The sequence below is a fragment of the Pelobates fuscus genome, chromosome 1 (genome assembly GCF_036172605.1).
Source record: "Pelobates fuscus isolate aPelFus1 chromosome 1, aPelFus1.pri, whole genome shotgun sequence".
NCBI classification, from domain to species: Eukaryota; Metazoa; Chordata; class Amphibia; order Anura; family Pelobatidae; genus Pelobates; species Pelobates fuscus.
Genome location: NC_086317.1, coordinates 337,947,153 through 337,964,873, shown reverse-complemented (window position 1 = coordinate 337,964,873; position 17,721 = coordinate 337,947,153). Strand labels below are relative to the sequence as shown.

The window sequence follows — 17,721 nt, the reverse complement described above, 5'->3', positions numbered from 1 at the left end:
CTATTGCTGGAAAAACTCTTCTAGTGACTGTCAGTACATCAGCCACTAGAAACGGGTTAACCCTGCAATGAAAACATAGTGGAAACTGGAGAAGATGCCCATTTGGGGAAATGTTTATCTATATTGTCCTATAAATGAGCCTCACAGTTTAGTGAAAAATCTCTTTAGCATTTAACCCAATAACAATCGGGGTATTGCATCAGTCAGGGCAGAATATCAATGGTTTAGTGTGGGAGACCAGTCAATTGTACTAGCGTATGGGAATAGTAAATATATATTAACGAGAACACTAAGCATATTGTGATGGAAATAGTAAGTGTGTAGTGACAGGAAATGTAAGTATATAGTTGTAGAAACAGTACATGTACAGTGTTGGGAAAGGTTAGCATAAAGTAATGGATGGAAAAGCATAATTTTATATTCCCAAGTAATGGGAATGGTAGGTATATAGTGTTAGTAATGGTAAAGTATATATGATATATGATATATGATGGAAATGGGAAACATACACTAATAGAAATGATAAGCATATAATGATGGGAACAGGAAAAATAAAATAATAGAAACAGTACGTGTATGGTGATGGAAACGTGGTACATTGCATGGAATTTATATATGGGGTACATGCAGGTAGGAGACAAAACCTGTAGGGGTCTATAAAATATTAGCTAATAATGGTTAAAGAGTGTCTCTGTCTGCATTGCTGTAAATTAGAATTGCTTGTGCTAGAACAGGTACCTGATTTGATTTCCTCCTTGCTCTGGCTTTTCACTTTGATCTGTGGCCTGAAAATAAATTAAATATAAACTGGTTACACTAGTAAACATATTTCATACATCTTTTAATAGGAGAATTATGGAAGAGGCTATGTGTGTGGTTAGTTGGATTTAGATCACCAAAACCTTTGAGATGAGAGTTGCTTCTCTGGAACACCATATAAAACACACCAAAACTGTGCATTTGTTATTGGCTCTAAATCAATATGAACATGTGTGAATGGCTCTAAATCCATATATACTTGTGTGAATGGCCCCAGATTATTCTATGCGTTACTGGGTTATTCCTAATAGTTATGTGCATGTACAAGGATCTCCAGATTTCTATGTGCCTGTTTAAGTTATTACAAAAATAATTTTGTGGTTGTGCGAGTTGTTCCAGATGGCTACCTGCAAGTACTACCTGACTACCATTTTGAGTACTGACTGACTACTGAAAAGAAGACAGCAAGAACACTTTGTGGTGTCATGCTGCTATACCATTTTATTTTTACATTGAATAAATGATCGGTATAGAAGTATGCCTTATTTATTGGCTATATGGCTCAAAAGTGCCAGATGGTAATAGTGAATGAAGTATTGTCTATGATGAAAATGTGATTTTACACTAAATCCAGATGTGTTGATTCATCTCATACAAGTGAATATTAGATTAGTGAAAGCTAAAAACAGGATACTTTGGAAGAACTGGCAAGCTGAGTGTAGCGGAGATACAATAATCTCCAGGTTATCTCCGCTTTTAATCCAAGTGGGACTCGGGAACAATGATAAATCCACAGGCAAGGTTTCCAACAGGTAAAGTAATACAGCAGTATCCCCACAGCAATCCCAATAACTGGACGACACACAGTTTCAGGAGCAGAACTGACAAGCTTTATTCCACAGTGCCTTATAAAGCATGCTCCCAAGCAAGGGAGGAGTTTTCAACAATTACTACAGTAACCAATCTGGGAATAGTAACCTCCCACACCTCTCCTCCCCTCTGCTTACATCATAATCCCCTTTTCACTGTACTCCGATTTCCCCAGTTCTTGGATGTACCCCTAAACTTAGGGGTACCCCTTTAAATGGCACATCCCCTGATAGCCCTGATCTGGGTGAGTAACATACTCAAAAATCACCCAGATCGGACCAGGGGTTCGGGAGTTAGGAGTAGGCAAAGATTTGACCGAACGCATGGGTAAAGTATCCGAAAACAGTTCCATGCATTTTGGCCCTGCGGTCGGTCACAGACAAGGGAATAAAACAGACGAATTACTGGGGTTATGAAGCCTAAGGGGGTTTCGAAGGAATCCCCTAGTTTGCGAGATTCTTTCTACCGAACGGCGGGCCGTTCGGTAGTTTCCACACGAAGTACTGGAAGTCTGGAGGTCTCAGCGGTGTTTGCCTAGTCGAGTGTCCGATTTTAGTTCCAGACACTCGACGGCAAAACACCGCTGTTCGGGAGTCTAAGATGGCCGCCGCCACGTGTTCATTTCGTGAATGGCGGCCACCCAGAAGACAAAGACCACACTGTACTGATCGCCAATTACCCGTTTGCAACATTGTTGCAACCGGTAATTGAAGGCACACTTTACACAGGTGGGGGCTGGTTGTTCGGTAGTTTCATTCCCCTGCTTTATTCAAATGATTCTACCGAACAATCAGAGGAATACATTTCTTTTAACATACATAAAACTGGCAGGTATACGGTTTATTCACACGAAATTTGTAGGACAGCCCAGGGCCACCCGCTACACTGAGCATTTTTAAAGCCATAGTATGTGGTCAAAACCATATTTGAATGAGACAGTTGTCTCAAAAGGATGCATATCATTTACACATCCTCAGGACAGAGGAGTCAGTTGTTGCTGCTTTGAGATGGATGCCTCGTCGGCGCAGTGGATGGTTTTAAAATATTTGTTGCTTTCTCCCTCTGTGTAAAGGTTATTTAACTTGTGTTAATTGCAACAATATGTTTTTGTTATACAGCTTTGTCTGTGCTATTTTGGCTGGTTGGATTGAAATTGATGTTATTTACCGGTGGGGTCATTTGTTTTTACTTTTCTTCACTGTATGGTTGGTTATGAATGTTAGAAGACAATTGATAGGCTCAAAATATTGATCATAATGCTGCAACAACAGGCATTTTAAGCCTGATGTGTCTGGAGCTATTGCCTCATATATCTGCTTTCCTATGGGGATTCTGGCGACGCTGGAGGGACTCATGCATACCATGAGGACGCCTAGCGTCGCATAAAACATTTTTCGTGTTCTAAGAACAGACAGCCACTAGAGGAGGACTTAACCCTGCAAGGTAATTATTGCAGTTTATAAAACTGCAATAATTAAACTTGCAGGGTTAAGGGTGGTGGGAGTTGGTCTAGGTGCCTGGAGTGTCCCTTTAAAGGAACACTATAGGGTCAGGAACACAAACATGTATTCCTGACCCTATAGTATTAAAACCACCATCTAGCCCCCTGGGCCCCCTCATGCCTCCATAAATATAGCAAAAATCTTACTGTATTCAAGCTGGAAGCTGTAGATTTGCATGCTGTTTGCCTCAGAAAAACAAGCTGTCTGCTGACATCATCAGAAGTGGTGGCCTTATCTAATCACAGTGCTTCCCCATAGGATTGGGTGAGACTGACAAAGAGGCAGATCAGGAGCAGAGCCAGCATGATTCAGACACAGCCCTGGTCAATCAGCATCTCCTCATAGAGACAAATTGAATCAATGAATCTCTATGAGGAAAGTTTAGTGTTTGCATGCAGAGGGAGGAGACACTGAATGTGTGGATGCATTTTAGGCAGCCATGACCCAGGAAGGATCTCTAGCAGCCATCTGAGGAGTGGCCAGTAAAGTTATCACTAGGCTGTAATGTAAACACTGCATTTTCTCTGAAAAGACAGTGTTTACATCAAAAAGCCTGAAGGTAATGATTCTACTCACCAGAACAAATTCAATAAGCTGTAGTTGTTCTGGTGACTATAGTGTCCTTTTAAGTGTCAAGCTTTATAAAAACAAACTGAAGGATTAAAACAAAAGACTAGGGGCGGCGGGGCCTGACTACCAAGCAAGCAGGACGCATGCTGAAGGAGCTCCTCGGCAAATACAGAGAAATTGGCCCAAAACTTGAAACCTGCTCTAAAGTACCGGCTGAACCCAATCTCTGAAGGCACGGGAGAGGCCGGGCACCAATTTCATCTACCCTGCTGAGAGCTTTATGGGCTTTAACAGTCTTTGCGGCCTACAAACTACACTGAGGCGGCGGACGCGGCCGATCCACTGCCTCGCCTACAAATCAACGACAAGCCGGGCCACGCTTCCCCCCCTATGGGCCGGCGGGGGTTATCCCGGTCCCCACGAAGCAACAGGACACAAGGAACTGCTTAAAAGCACAGAGCAACTGACACCGCAAACTGACATGCTGGCTGTAAAGATGGCCGCCACACAAAATCCAGATCCCTGGGCTCCCCACGAGGACAGCATAACAAGGGCGTTTGATCGCTTTTGGGCGCAACTCTGGGAGAAACTCGCTGAACAGGCACAAGAACCTGCACCCACAGACCCAAAACAAAAGCTAGCGGCAACAAAAGCACCACAGCCTGTACCACTTAGGGGCACCGAGCGGCTGACTGTAATGAAAAGGCGGAGGAAGGCACGGAGGACACCTCGACTCTATACGAGTCGTCCTGCTACCAGAGCTCACTTGCCTGAAACCCAGTCTGCACACAGCGCACAGCCTCGGATGACGAGCACCCCGAGGAGACACCGGCTGACGGCTCACACACTCAGCGAGCCGGCCCATTCCACCCACTGCACGAAACACACAGCCGGCTCCTATGTATCAACAGAGGGGGAGAAACAAACCTCGATGGCACCTGCCACTGGACCCATATGCCAATCACCACCTTCCAGGGTCACTGCGCTTCCCGCTAACGGGAGTCGGCTGACCGGGGACTTACCTTCCATGGAGGAGGTCACACCAGGGCTGTCTGACCTTCCGGACCCCCTGTGGACACCACAGGGTCTAAGGACAAGCTTCCTGGACGAAAATATATTCTGCTGCCAAAAGCCTTGATACCCTGCACAACCTTGGACTGTAGCCGCAACACCATTTCAACCGACACCCTCGACATCCACTCACTAGGATCCCGCGAGAATTTGCCTGTTCATACCTGCGGCTCACCGAGGAGATCCATCGTAAATCCTGGGGCCATGAACTGTCCGCAACTACCTGCAATACTAGTTGAAACCTAGTGCAGTTTAAGTACTTTTTCCTTCTTGTTTCGAATTTTGTTTAACTGTTTTACACATGTTTGCATAATATTACCTAAATCCCTGAGCGTTGCTCCTTTGATCACAGTTTGTAGCTCATACTATCGCTATGCTCCAAAATTAGAAGTAGCATACTACCGATGCTATCTCCAGCTCATGTTGTGTACCAAATTTTTTCTCCCTAACACAGACATGCTCAACTAGCTTGTAAATTTGTTACCTAACCAAAATGTGTGCAGTGACTGCATATGTCTCGAATATGTTAGAATGTGTATCTTACAAATCTTGTTACTGCTGTTAGGGCATTACAGGAACAGGTGTTAAACTTTGCACCACAAATGTACATACCACTGAGCACCAATTACTATCAATCTTGTGGAAGGTTTACTGTATGCCTGTGTGCCACTTAATACCTGATTACTCTCGCATAGGTTAATCTAACTCGTCATCAAGCATGCATACAGGCATGCAATTAAGCTAGCAATAAGTTAAATTAGTTAAGCCTGTTCATCTCTCCACCTGCCACATACTCTGAATATTAACAAACAATGTGCACTGAATATCTATGCCATACGACTGTTCACATATGTCAGTGTGTCTGCCTGCACCAGCTGCTGTGGCGGTGTCGGCTTGTCCGCTCTACTATTGTGTCCTTGGGCCCAGTGGTCTAAATAATCTGAAGTTTATCTATAGTTCTAAACCTTAACTTGTCTTTTTCTGTCACTCTACACATAGAACTATGACCCTGAAACGTTACTACTTAATTACAAAAAGTGCAGCAACTCTGACGTCTTCTGATACTTATTACTGTTGTATTTTGCAATTTGAGAAATGTCTATGATACCATGCTTTGTTACTCAATGCACTACAAAAATAAAGAATTTAAAGAAAAAAAAAAAAGACTACTTACTAATTCTCCAAAGAGGGAGGGAGTATTTGTTACGATATACGTGTATCTAGTCTTCCCTTCAACATAACCGAGGGGAATTTTCACTGTTTCATTTCCAAAGGTAACAGAAGCATTGGTGGAAAGCTTCAGGGTCTCATAATCACCTGCCTAGGGAAAAGAAAGGTTCAGTATATAATTGAGATATATTTAAAGTAATTATTATTGTTATTAGCATTAAAATAGCATCAGTACTGTCCATAATACTATATAATTTTGCATTGTGGTATAAGCAGCAAAGAAGAGAGAAATGGCACATTTTAATAGGGACTTACTAAGCGAGTTTGCAAACTAAGATTAAATAATGGTGACTTTTTCAATATACAAATTAGGAGTAAACACAGCAATAAGCATTCTGCAATACTGGTTTCTTCCTATATTTTATGTATAGACAAAAGAGAGCGATATAATAAAGCAATGAATAAGACTGCTGGACAGTAATGATAGGGGTTAAGCCTTAGAAATAAATGGCACAAGAGAGAAGAAACTAGACTGTCCAGTGACCACACAGGTAGTTAAAAACTAACTTTTAATAAATTCAAAATTAAGAGGAGCTAGAGAGATACCTAGCTCTGAACGAATAAATATATATAGAACACTACATAAACCAAATCTGAGGAAAAAGGCAAAAAGGGTACGTAGAGAGAAGAAAAGAATATAAATAGATACAACACTAATGTTGTCCCTGCTAAGCTGCTAAATGGAAACAGAGAGGATAGTCTCTGATTTCCTATGTACAGCGTGCTCTATACTGTATAACTAAGAGATGAAACATAGTAACTGCTTGACTGAAACATTCGTTATTCAGAGTATCAAATTTGTCAGGAGGACAACGATGTCAGAACATGTCCGTTACTAAATAACGAGTTCGCAGAATGTATAGCTGAGACAATAGTGATAACAAGGTACGTGCTGAGCCTGACTCAAAACTATGCACCAACGGCACTTAATGTCTAAACAGTTCCTTAGGGGTGCATCACAGACCTCAACACACAACCTGAAATTTTTTTACAAAAAAATAAGGTGATAACACAGGGTTATACAAATAATAAGGTGGAGACAGCAAATAAGTTGCCCTATCAGAGTAATTGCTGATCTGCCCTGGACTAAAGAAAGATTGATGTAGCTGGAATAAGTGTCCGATAAGGCTAAGTTAGTGGAAGGAATGTCCGCTGTTTCCCTAACCGTGGCTAAGCTGAAAAAGCGCTGCCAATGCCTAAATCTATAATAGCTAGTTACTGATTGCTAAGCTTACTTTAGCTGGAGAGACCTAAAATAATAGTTACAGATCAGCTAAGCTCTCTAATCTAGAACGTCAAGCTGAGACTAATGGAGCTATCTGATCTGTCTCTCATTGCCGGATTGCAAATTTCTGAGCTACCTGAAGCTAAAAGATCGTAGTGGATAGTTACGGATTTGCTCGTCGTTCTAGTCTGATACTTAGAATGAATATTATCAGAACTAAATGGTCTATAGCAACTGGTAAAAATCCGCTACAAATATGAGCCCCGATGCGCGTTTCGCCTGTGAGCGGCTCTTCAAGGGGTCACAGGCGAAACGCGCGTTGGGGCTCATATTTGATCAGATCAGCAATTACTCTGATAGGGCAACTTGTTTGCTGTCTCCACCTTATTATTTGTATAACCCTGGGTTATCACCTTATTTATTTTTTTCCAGGTTGTGTGTTGAGGTCTTAGAACCAACTGTGATGCACCCCTAAGGCACTGTTTAGACATTAAGTGCCTTTGGTGCATAGTTTTGAGTCAGGCTCAGCACGTACCTTGTTATCACTATTGTCTCAGCTATACATTCTGCGAACTCGTTATTTAGTAACGGACATGTTCTGACATCGTTGTCCTCCTGACAAATTTGATACTATGTTTCATCTCTTAGTTATACAGTATAGAGCACTCTGTACATAGGAAATCAGAGACTATCCTCTCTGTTTCCATTTAGCAGCTTAGCAGGGACAACATTAGTGTTGTATCTATTTATATTCTTTTCTTCTCTCTACGTACCCTTTTTGCTTTTTTCCTCAGATTTGGTTTATGTAGTGTTCTATATATATTTATTCGTTCAGAGCTAGGTATCTCTCTAGCTCCTCTTAATTTTGAATTTATTAAAAGTTACTTTTTAACTACCTGTGTGGTCACTGGACAGTCTAGTTTCTTCTCTCTTTTGCCATATATTTGATTTATGGTTGACGTGATCAAGGATGTTTTCATTGGCTTGGTAGTACAATTAGATTTCTTCTACAAATTAATCAATAGATAAAAAAAACATTTTAAAGGAAGATATTTTGCAGAGATCCTCACTGTATGAAGTAACATATTCTAAAGGTTATCATTATTAAATTGAGGTAGGCATTCGTGTTAGCTCTCCGAATTATTTGCTTTGTATTGGAATAATTTTTTTAAGTATGGTCCAAGGGAGCCACATTGATATTGGAATCTATACTAAAGAATAATTTGGTTAGTAAATTGGTTAATATATATTTATTTACTAAAGGCAAATCTTCAAATTTAGAAGTGAGTTAGTTGTCAGATAGTTTAGAAAGATATTACATATTTGCAGAAGATTGGATTTTGGGAATGGTTTTTAAGAGCGACAAACATTGTTGCACTCAGCCACGAATGAAAACTGCACCACTAATGAAACAAACATCTGTCATTATGGTATATATAATACATAAAATATATTAGATCAAGATAAAACAATGAAAAGCTTTCAGGTAAACATACCTGGTGAGGAACCAGTAGTCTGTAGAACTCAGAAGATGGGTTATTCATATAAGAAATGTTGGCATCATTTGAACCTAAATTTATGACTTTCAGTTGAAAGTCACTTTTTGATGGGAAGTCTGGAAGAGTTTTCTGCAAACACATATGAAGACAAGTATATTTTAGTTTGTTCATTTATAAGTACAATAATGCAAATAACTCTGAATAATGTGAATGGAAGGTTTACAGCAGAGCTCCGCAACCAGTGTGTTGCAGCACTGTGCTTGGTGTGCCCCAGAACTACCACAAGTGTAGCTCCACTGTTGGCCCCAAGTGCAAGGGCCACCCAATGGCAATGTGTTTTCAAGGACCCGGTCGTATATTGCGACCAGGGCTCGAGTCCTGCAGGAACGCATGGGAACGTCATTCCTGCACTTTTTCCAAAGCAGGAACGCCGTTCCCGCTAGTGATCCTGCAGGACCTGCCCTGCTACCTGCACACAGAGGCCACCACACGCTGTGTTCCCTCTCCAGCTCTAACTCTCGCGAGACGCGCGGCTGTCAGAGCGTTGCCACGGGTTACCATGGCAACGCACCGCACAGGCGAGTCTCGCAAGAGTTAGAGCTGGAGAGGGAACACAGCATGTGGTGGTCTCTGTGTGCAGCTACTGCATCCCTCCACCGGACCACCAGGCGATCTCCCCCCTCCCTGACAAGGTAAGAAGGAGGGAGGGGGGAATAAAACAAAAAAATATACACATATAAAGTTAAAATAAAAATGCTTCTCCCACCCATCATCCAGCACACACACACACTTCATCCAGCACACACACACACACATCATCCAGCACACACATATCATCCAGCGCACACACACACACACATAATCCAGCACACACACATCATCCAGCACACACACACACATCATCCAACACACACACACATACACATCATCCAACACACACACACACACATCATCGAACACACACACACACATCATCGAACACACACACACATCATCCAGCACACACACACAATCCAACACACACACACATCATCCAGCGCACATACACACATCATCCAGCACACACACACACACACACATCATCCAGCGCAAACACACTACATTCACTATACGCACTCTGCATTCATTATACACACTCTGCACGCACTACAAACACACTACATTCACTACACACACTGCATTCATTATACACACTCTGCACTCACTAGAAACACACTAAATTCACTATACACACTGCACTCACTACACACACTACATTCACTATACACACTCTGCATTCACTACAAACACACTACACACACTGCATTAATTATACACACTGCATTCATTATACACACACTGCACTCACTACAAACACACTACATTCACTATACACACTCTGCATTCATTATACACACTATGCACTCACTACAAACACACTACATTCATTATACACACTGCACTCACTACAAACACACTGCATTCATTATACACACTCTGCACTCACTACAAACACACTGCATTCATTATACACACGCTGCACTCACTACAAACTGCATTCGTTATACACACTCTGCACTCACTACAAACACACTACATTTATTATACACACTCTGCACTCACTACAAACACACTACATTCATTATACACACTCTGCACTCACTACAAACACACTACATTCATTATACACACTCTGCACTCACTACAAACACACTACATTCGCTATACACACTTTGCACTCACTAAACACTACATTCATTATACACACTGAACTCACTACACACACTACATTCATTATACACATTCTGCACTCACTACAAACACACCACATTTATTATACACACTGCACTCACTACAAACACTTCATTATACACACTCTGCATCCACCACAAACACACTATATTTATTATACACAATCTGCACTCACTACAAACACACTGCATTCATTATACACACTCTATACTTAATACAAACACACTACATTCATTATACACACACTGCACTCACAACAAACACACTACATTCATTATACACACTCTGCACTCACTACAAACACACTACATTCATTATACACACTCTGCACTCACTACAAACACACTACATTCATTATACACACTCTGCACTCACTACAAACACACTACATTCACTATACACACTTTGCACTCACTAAACACTACATTCATTATACACACTGAACTCACTACACACACTACATTCATTATACACATTCTGCACTCACTACAAACACACCACATGTATTATACACACTGCACTCACTACAAACACTTCATTATACACACTCTGCATCCACCACAAACACACTATATTTATTATACACAATCTGCACTCACTACAAACACACTGCATTCATTATACACACTCTATACTTAATACAAACACACTACATTCATTATACACACACTGCACTCACAACAAACACACTACATTCATTATACACACTCTGCACTCACTACAAACACACTAAATTTATTATACACACTGCACTCACTACAAACACACTACATTCATTATACACACCCTGCACTGCACTATATGCATAGGAGTGTAATTTTTATTTTATTTTTAAGGGGGGGAGGGGCAGGAATCTTGGGTGAGTTCCCACACTTTTTTCCCCAGGACTTGACCCCTGATTGCGACCCTTTAACAGCGTGACTGGACCACATTTATAATGGCTGCCTGGTGTCACGACTATTACTGTTGTCCAGCACGCAGAAACTATGTAAACATATACATAGGCAAGAAAAGGAAAATAAAAGGACAGAGCGTAAACCGGACCTTAGAATGGCCGGACTAATACGCTAGAGACAGAGAATGGTCAAAGGGAAAGCCAAGGTCAAGGAAGCCAGAAAATACACAATACTGTTTACACAAGCCAAGTCAGGGAAACCAGAATTCAGAATAACCAGGGAAAAGCCAAGATCAGGATACCAGGAAATCAGATTCACAATGATAAAGCACTCTCAGGAAACCAGGAACAGGAAACCACGACAGGGCAAGGTACTGAGGTGAGCTAGGGATTTAAATATCCCTCTTTAAGGTCTGATTGGTCAGAGGGCGACCTCTGACCCCAAAACGTGCGTGCGCATTGACATCGTGACGTCACTCGCACGTCAGTATGAACTTTGGGGGCGGAGCTACGTTTAGGCGCAACCACGCGGTCAGCGCCATTTTGGATCCGGGCGCGACAGCCGGAGGATGCAGGAAGCGGTTGTCGGCTTGCCGCCGAGCAGGTAAGCTCGTGCTGTCGGCGAGGCTGTGCCGGTCAGGCACAGCCCTGCCACGCGGCGTGCCGGCAACCGTGACACCTGGAAGGAAACACAGAGCCGTGACAGACAGGACAGGACAGAGCACGGATGGGGAGAACCTCTGACTCCCAACAGCCTCAACCAGCAGACTAAACCCCAGGGAGGGTAGGAAAGAGGAGGGAGGGATGGTAAAAAAAAAATTACATTGTTATTATTATTTTATTATTTATATAGCGTCAGAAAATTCCGTAGTGCTGTACAATGGGTGGACTAACAGAAACGCATGTGTATCTGTGTATTAGTATGTGTCTCTGTATCTATCTGTGTATCTCTGTATTTGCATGTGTGTCTATGTATCTGTGTGTCTGTATGTGTGTTTGTGTGTTTTTGTCTGTATGTGTATCTGTGTGTCTGTTTATCTATCAATCAGTGTATCTCTGTGTGCCCTTGAATATCTGTGTATGTGTCAGTGTTTGTATCTTTGTCTGTGTATCTGCATGTGTTTCAATGTGTGTGTGTCTCTCTACTTGTGTTAGTGTGTGTCTTTGTATCTGCATGTGTGTCAGTGTATTTAGCTGTACATCTGTATGTGTCAGTGTGTTTTTGCATGTGTGTCAATGTTTGCACCTGTGTATCTATGTATCTGTCTGTGGGTGTCTGTGTATATGCATATCTGTACCCATGTATGTGTGTATCTGTATTTGTGTTAATGCATCTTCATGTATATATGTGTGTGTATGTGTATCAGTTTATGTATGTGGAAGTGTATATGTATATGTGCATACATCTCAAAGGTCAACACTACATAAAGACACACACCTCATTCACAGGCAAACACTACACACAAGTAAACCATTGCTTTCAAATAGCAAGAGTACATATTAACACATAACACTACACACAAATACACCCCTACATTCACACATACATACTCTATACAAAAACTTGCTTACATTCAAACACACAAACACTGCTCAATGTAAAATAAAACCCTGCATAGTTGCAAGCTTGCTTTAAAAAAAAAGGTTTCAGCCACCCTGACAAATAGTGAAACTGAGCAAACGGAAAAACAAGTAGTGGAATAGCGCTATTTTATGGGTAGGGAAGGCAGCACACCTTAACGGGTTAGTCTCTCCCAAAAAACCAAAAGGAATCATAGAAATACAGAACAATAGGGTGTGTCAAGGGGTTAGGAATCAGAATCGATTTAAGTAAAACAAATGATATAAAACAAATTATACACTGTCCATATGATAGTATAAAATCATGTATATAAAAAGAACAAACAAAAGGTCCAGGATAAAATATAATAGTATAGATAAGTCTGTAAGGGTTTGCCTGTATCTTCAGGTTAGTATACCTTCCAAATGTTCAGAATCCATGAACATAAAAGAGAAGAAAACTGCAGGATGTATAAAATATATTCAACCAGGAGTGAAAATAAATAGGTTGTACTCACATTTACCTGAGCAGATAGCCCGCTCAGTGTAATCAGCATAGGTGGTATAATCCCCACCTTGGGATACTTGGTGAAGTCCTCACTGGAAAGATAAAACCATCATATTCTGGCTCCTGGCATCAGCAAATGGTGCGCGAAGGAGCAGAGCTGGGAGAACACAGCTCCCTCACCGCGTCTGACAGGGAGGCAGGTGCCCGCCGGGGGGGGGGTGAGGGGTCCATCAGGTGGCCATCAGGAGGAACACGGGGGGGCATTTGGGGGCGGCATTTTTGGCCACCCCCTGAGTGCCTGCAGGAGCATCGGGAACAGCATTCCCACACAGGCGCTTTATTCAAGAGCTGGTCTTAGCTCTATCCCATGTGAGTAGGCCATTTGGATTTCTTTTTATTTAAGCTTTTATCTTATTTTATACATATTGCACTACTGGAGTTTTTTCTTCTCTTTTATGTTCCTGGATTCTGAACATTTGGAAGGTGTACTAACCTGAAGATACAGGCAAACCCGTACAGACTTATTTATACTATTACCGTATTTTTCGCTCCATAAGACGCACCTCACCATAAGACGCACCTAGTTTTTAGAGGAAGAAACCCAGAAAAAAAATATTCTGAACAAACTGTCCCATAGTGTTTCTTACTATGGGACAGTTTGTACAGAATATTTTTTTTTCTCCCCTGTCCCATAGTGTCCCCCCCTCCCATAGTCTTCTCCTCTCTCCCATAGTCTTCACCCACCCCCTCCCCATAGTCTTCACCCACCCCCTCCCCATAGACTTCACCCACCCCCTCCCCATAGACTTCACCCACCCCCTCCCCATAGACTTCACCCACCCCCTCCCCATAGTCTTCATCCACCCCCTCCCCATAGACTTCATCCCCCCCCTCCCCATAGACTTCATCCCCCCCCTCCCCATAGACTTCATCCCCCTCCCCATATTCTTCTCTCCCATACTGTCCCCCTCCCCTTGTCCCATAATTACTTACCTGTCTTGCAGCGTTGGCCGGCAGCACAGGGCGCACCGCGGTAGTGGAACTTGAATTTCATGTTCCGGTTTCCGGCGGGACTGAAAGGAAGTGCGCACTCAGCTTGTGCACACTTCCTTTCAGTCCCGCCGGAAACCGGAACATGAAATTCAAGTTCCACTACCGCGGTGCGCCCTGTGCTGCCGGCCAACGCTGCAAGACAGGTAAGTAAAGCTTCATATTCGCTCCATAAGACGCACAGACATTTCACCTCACTTTTGAGGGGAAAAAAAGTGCGTCTTATGGAGCGAAAAATACGGTATATTTTATCCTGGACTTTTTTTTTTTTACATACACAATTTTATACTATCATATGGACAGTGTATAATTTGTTTTATTTCATTTGTTTTACTTAACCCCTTAAGGACCAAACTTCTGGAATAAAATGGAATCATGACATGTCACACATGGCATGTGTCCTTAAGGGGTTAAAGCTACTCTGATTCCCAACCCCTTGGCACACTCTATTGTTCTGATTGTATATATATATATATATAAAAACCTGACATGTTTTAGCAGCCCCGGATGCAATCCTCTGGCATCTACAATTGCTGTCCCCAACCTTTCATGGTTTCAAAACTGCTTTGCCCTTTTTCACAACGGAAAAGTTTGTCATATGAAGTCAAACTGTTCTAAAGAGGTTTGACTAATTTCACTGGGGAGAACCAATGGCCACGTAGTGGCAATTGTGCATGGTGTGTTCCTTTAAGTTACCTTCAAAGCCAGCAGTTAGGTGTTTTGCTCATTTGTAATAATAAGGCACAGACAAATACCAGGTATAGATTTAATTAATGACATATGAGGCTGTAGGAGTATACATTTTTGAGTACTTACATCAATTTCTATTTGTACCACTGCAGCAACAACAAAGGCCATAGCAGCAAGAAACATCCCTACAGTCATCCTCTTCAGAGGTCTATGGAATTAAGAACACAATGAATAATGACTTAAGTACCAATTCCATACTGCAGAGAGAATCAGCATAGCATCACCAATGAACAGTGGACAAAAAGTTCCAAAGCAAAGTATATCTAATGAGCATCTATACATATATACATGATTGGAATTACCCTCTCAAATGCCCCAAGGCTAGCTTCATCGACGCACCCCCAAACAATATCTATCTATATAAACACAGTATTTTCCAGTCGTTGATGACCTCTAAGGTCCTCTGAGTGAGTGTGGCTAAGTGTGATGTGTGTTGGGTTTATGTATGGTTGGCTGAATGTGATTCATGTGGCGTTGGCTGTGTGTGATGAGGTATAGACCACAGCAATTGCTTCTGGTCGTGTGCTCTCTGAACGGTAACTCGGCAGCAGTGCCATGACTCTCAGAGTACCAGGACTGGGACGGAGCTGAAGGTCGTGAAACTTTTTTTCCAGTATAAATATAATGTTACTATTTTAATTTAATTTTTAGATGGTGCGTACAAAAAAAAAAAAAAGATGATGAAGAAGAAAAAAGGGTTACGGAGCTATACATTTTTAATAGTAAAATCGTAGAACTGCAGATTAAATCTTTAAATGTCCTTTTATAAACTGGGGAATAACAAACAGATGCATTGTGGAGAGGATTACTTGTGTGCTATACATCAAACTGTACAGTAGTAGAGTAATATGTGTACTTTATAGTGTCTGGTTTTACAAACTGGTGTTATAAAAAATAGATCCAACAAATATTTTAACAAAATAAGAACAAAAAAATATTTCAAGTGAATATATAGACCAAAATTGCTAAACTACAATCATTTTTCAAATCCTTTATTTTTCTAGAGGCTCTGTTTTTTGCCTAAACTTAGCAATTTGCTACTCTTTACTCCACATTTCATAGTTTTTTTTATTTTTATTAATCTAAAGGTGGTCAATCTGTAAAGCTATGGCCATTATAACCATCCTGTTTGAAGAAGAGTGGAACTGTAGTAAAATATTACTTTGGAAATGGCCAATTTGTAATTTGAAAAAGTTTTTGTGAATTTTTGTTATAATTGCCTCTCAGCATCAGTCTGCCACCTGTAATGCAATCTGAACATGCTAACATTTCATGCATTGGTAGTACTTTAACTTATTATGTGCTTATCGTTGTGTTTAGTTACACTTGATCATCAGTTAGACATAAACATTATCCTAATCTGAAATAAAAGTATAGAACCAACAATGAGCACGTCATATATTGAGCATTAAATGCCACTCAACAAAGCGCTTACACTTACGAGAAATTAAGCTTGCATTTTTTAATTAGAGGATACACCACAGCATCCATAATCGGCACCATAACAATAATCAGGATGGGATTAACAGTCTAGAAAATAAAAATAAATAAATATTAATAAAACATACAAAATGTGAACGTTAATATTCTTTTCTAGGATAATAAGAGTAATGGTAACTTACCTGCATTTGGTCTGGCTGAATTTGTATCGCTCCCTAAAATAAAAATAAAGTCATTAATAATTAATAATAATAATAATTAATAATTGATTATAAAGTCAGTTCTAAACAACATGATACTCTGTATTACAATATGATACCATATGTTATTTAAATATAATAATCGTAACATTCAATAAAACTATGTATATAAAATACTGGTAGTTTACTGGTAGGTGGTAGTGAGTGACTGGACTTTAACAAGCTTAATGCTACAATGGGCCAGTTTGAAGATTAGAAGATGTTTAGAGAATATTTCACTTGATCAACGCAGCCATCCCTCCTGCAGCCTTCATGGAGACACTACAGGAAGTTATGGAGGCCCCATACATGCAGGTCAGCCAGCAGCATATACACCTAATACATGTACCCAGGAAGACATGATTTTTCTGCTCTCCAGCACACACGGAGAACCACACACCAGCAGTGATGGAATCAGTCATGAAAAAAAACACAGTATCTAATGTTAAGGCTGCTCTAAACTATCAATGGAAGGACGTCGTTGAAGGGAAGAAGGGAAGAAGGGAGAGGGAAAGAGGGGCCATGAAGATAGATACGGAGAAGAATAATCAGTTTATATACATATAAGAGGGAAAATATAGAAGAGTGTAACATTTGTTTTACTAACTGTAGGAATTATCAGTGTTGCAAGTCCGCAAATTGTAATATAATAATAATAATAATAATAACAGTGTGTCTTTTATGAAGACTTACAAAATTTCCATCCATGGTTGTGGCTTGCAGAGTCCATCTTGATCCCTACAAGCAGGAAGATGGACACACATTGATAAGTCACAACATAAAGAATACCTTGACAAATAGAAATGTGTTAGCAGTTTGGGA

The 17,721-nt window shown here is 41.0% G+C and overlaps 1 protein-coding gene across 1 annotated transcript in view; it reads right to left on the bottom strand.

Annotated features, from left to right (window-relative positions):
- The window catches only part of SLC15A1 (solute carrier family 15 member 1), a gene marked incomplete at its 5' end in the record, with an annotated part of 52,763 nt that overhangs the window by 23,585 nt on the left and 11,457 nt on the right, over nt 1–17,721 (bottom strand). Inside the window, 7 exons of the mRNA XM_063431459.1 lie at nt 739–785; nt 5,947–6,093; nt 8,724–8,855; nt 15,287–15,368; nt 16,662–16,750; nt 16,843–16,875; nt 17,593–17,637. Coding sequence (XP_063287529.1) covers nt 739–785; nt 5,947–6,093; nt 8,724–8,855; nt 15,287–15,368; nt 16,662–16,750; nt 16,843–16,875; nt 17,593–17,637 — 575 coding nt within the window. The remainder of the gene's footprint in view (nt 1–738; nt 786–5,946; nt 6,094–8,723; nt 8,856–15,286; nt 15,369–16,661; nt 16,751–16,842; nt 16,876–17,592; nt 17,638–17,721) is intronic.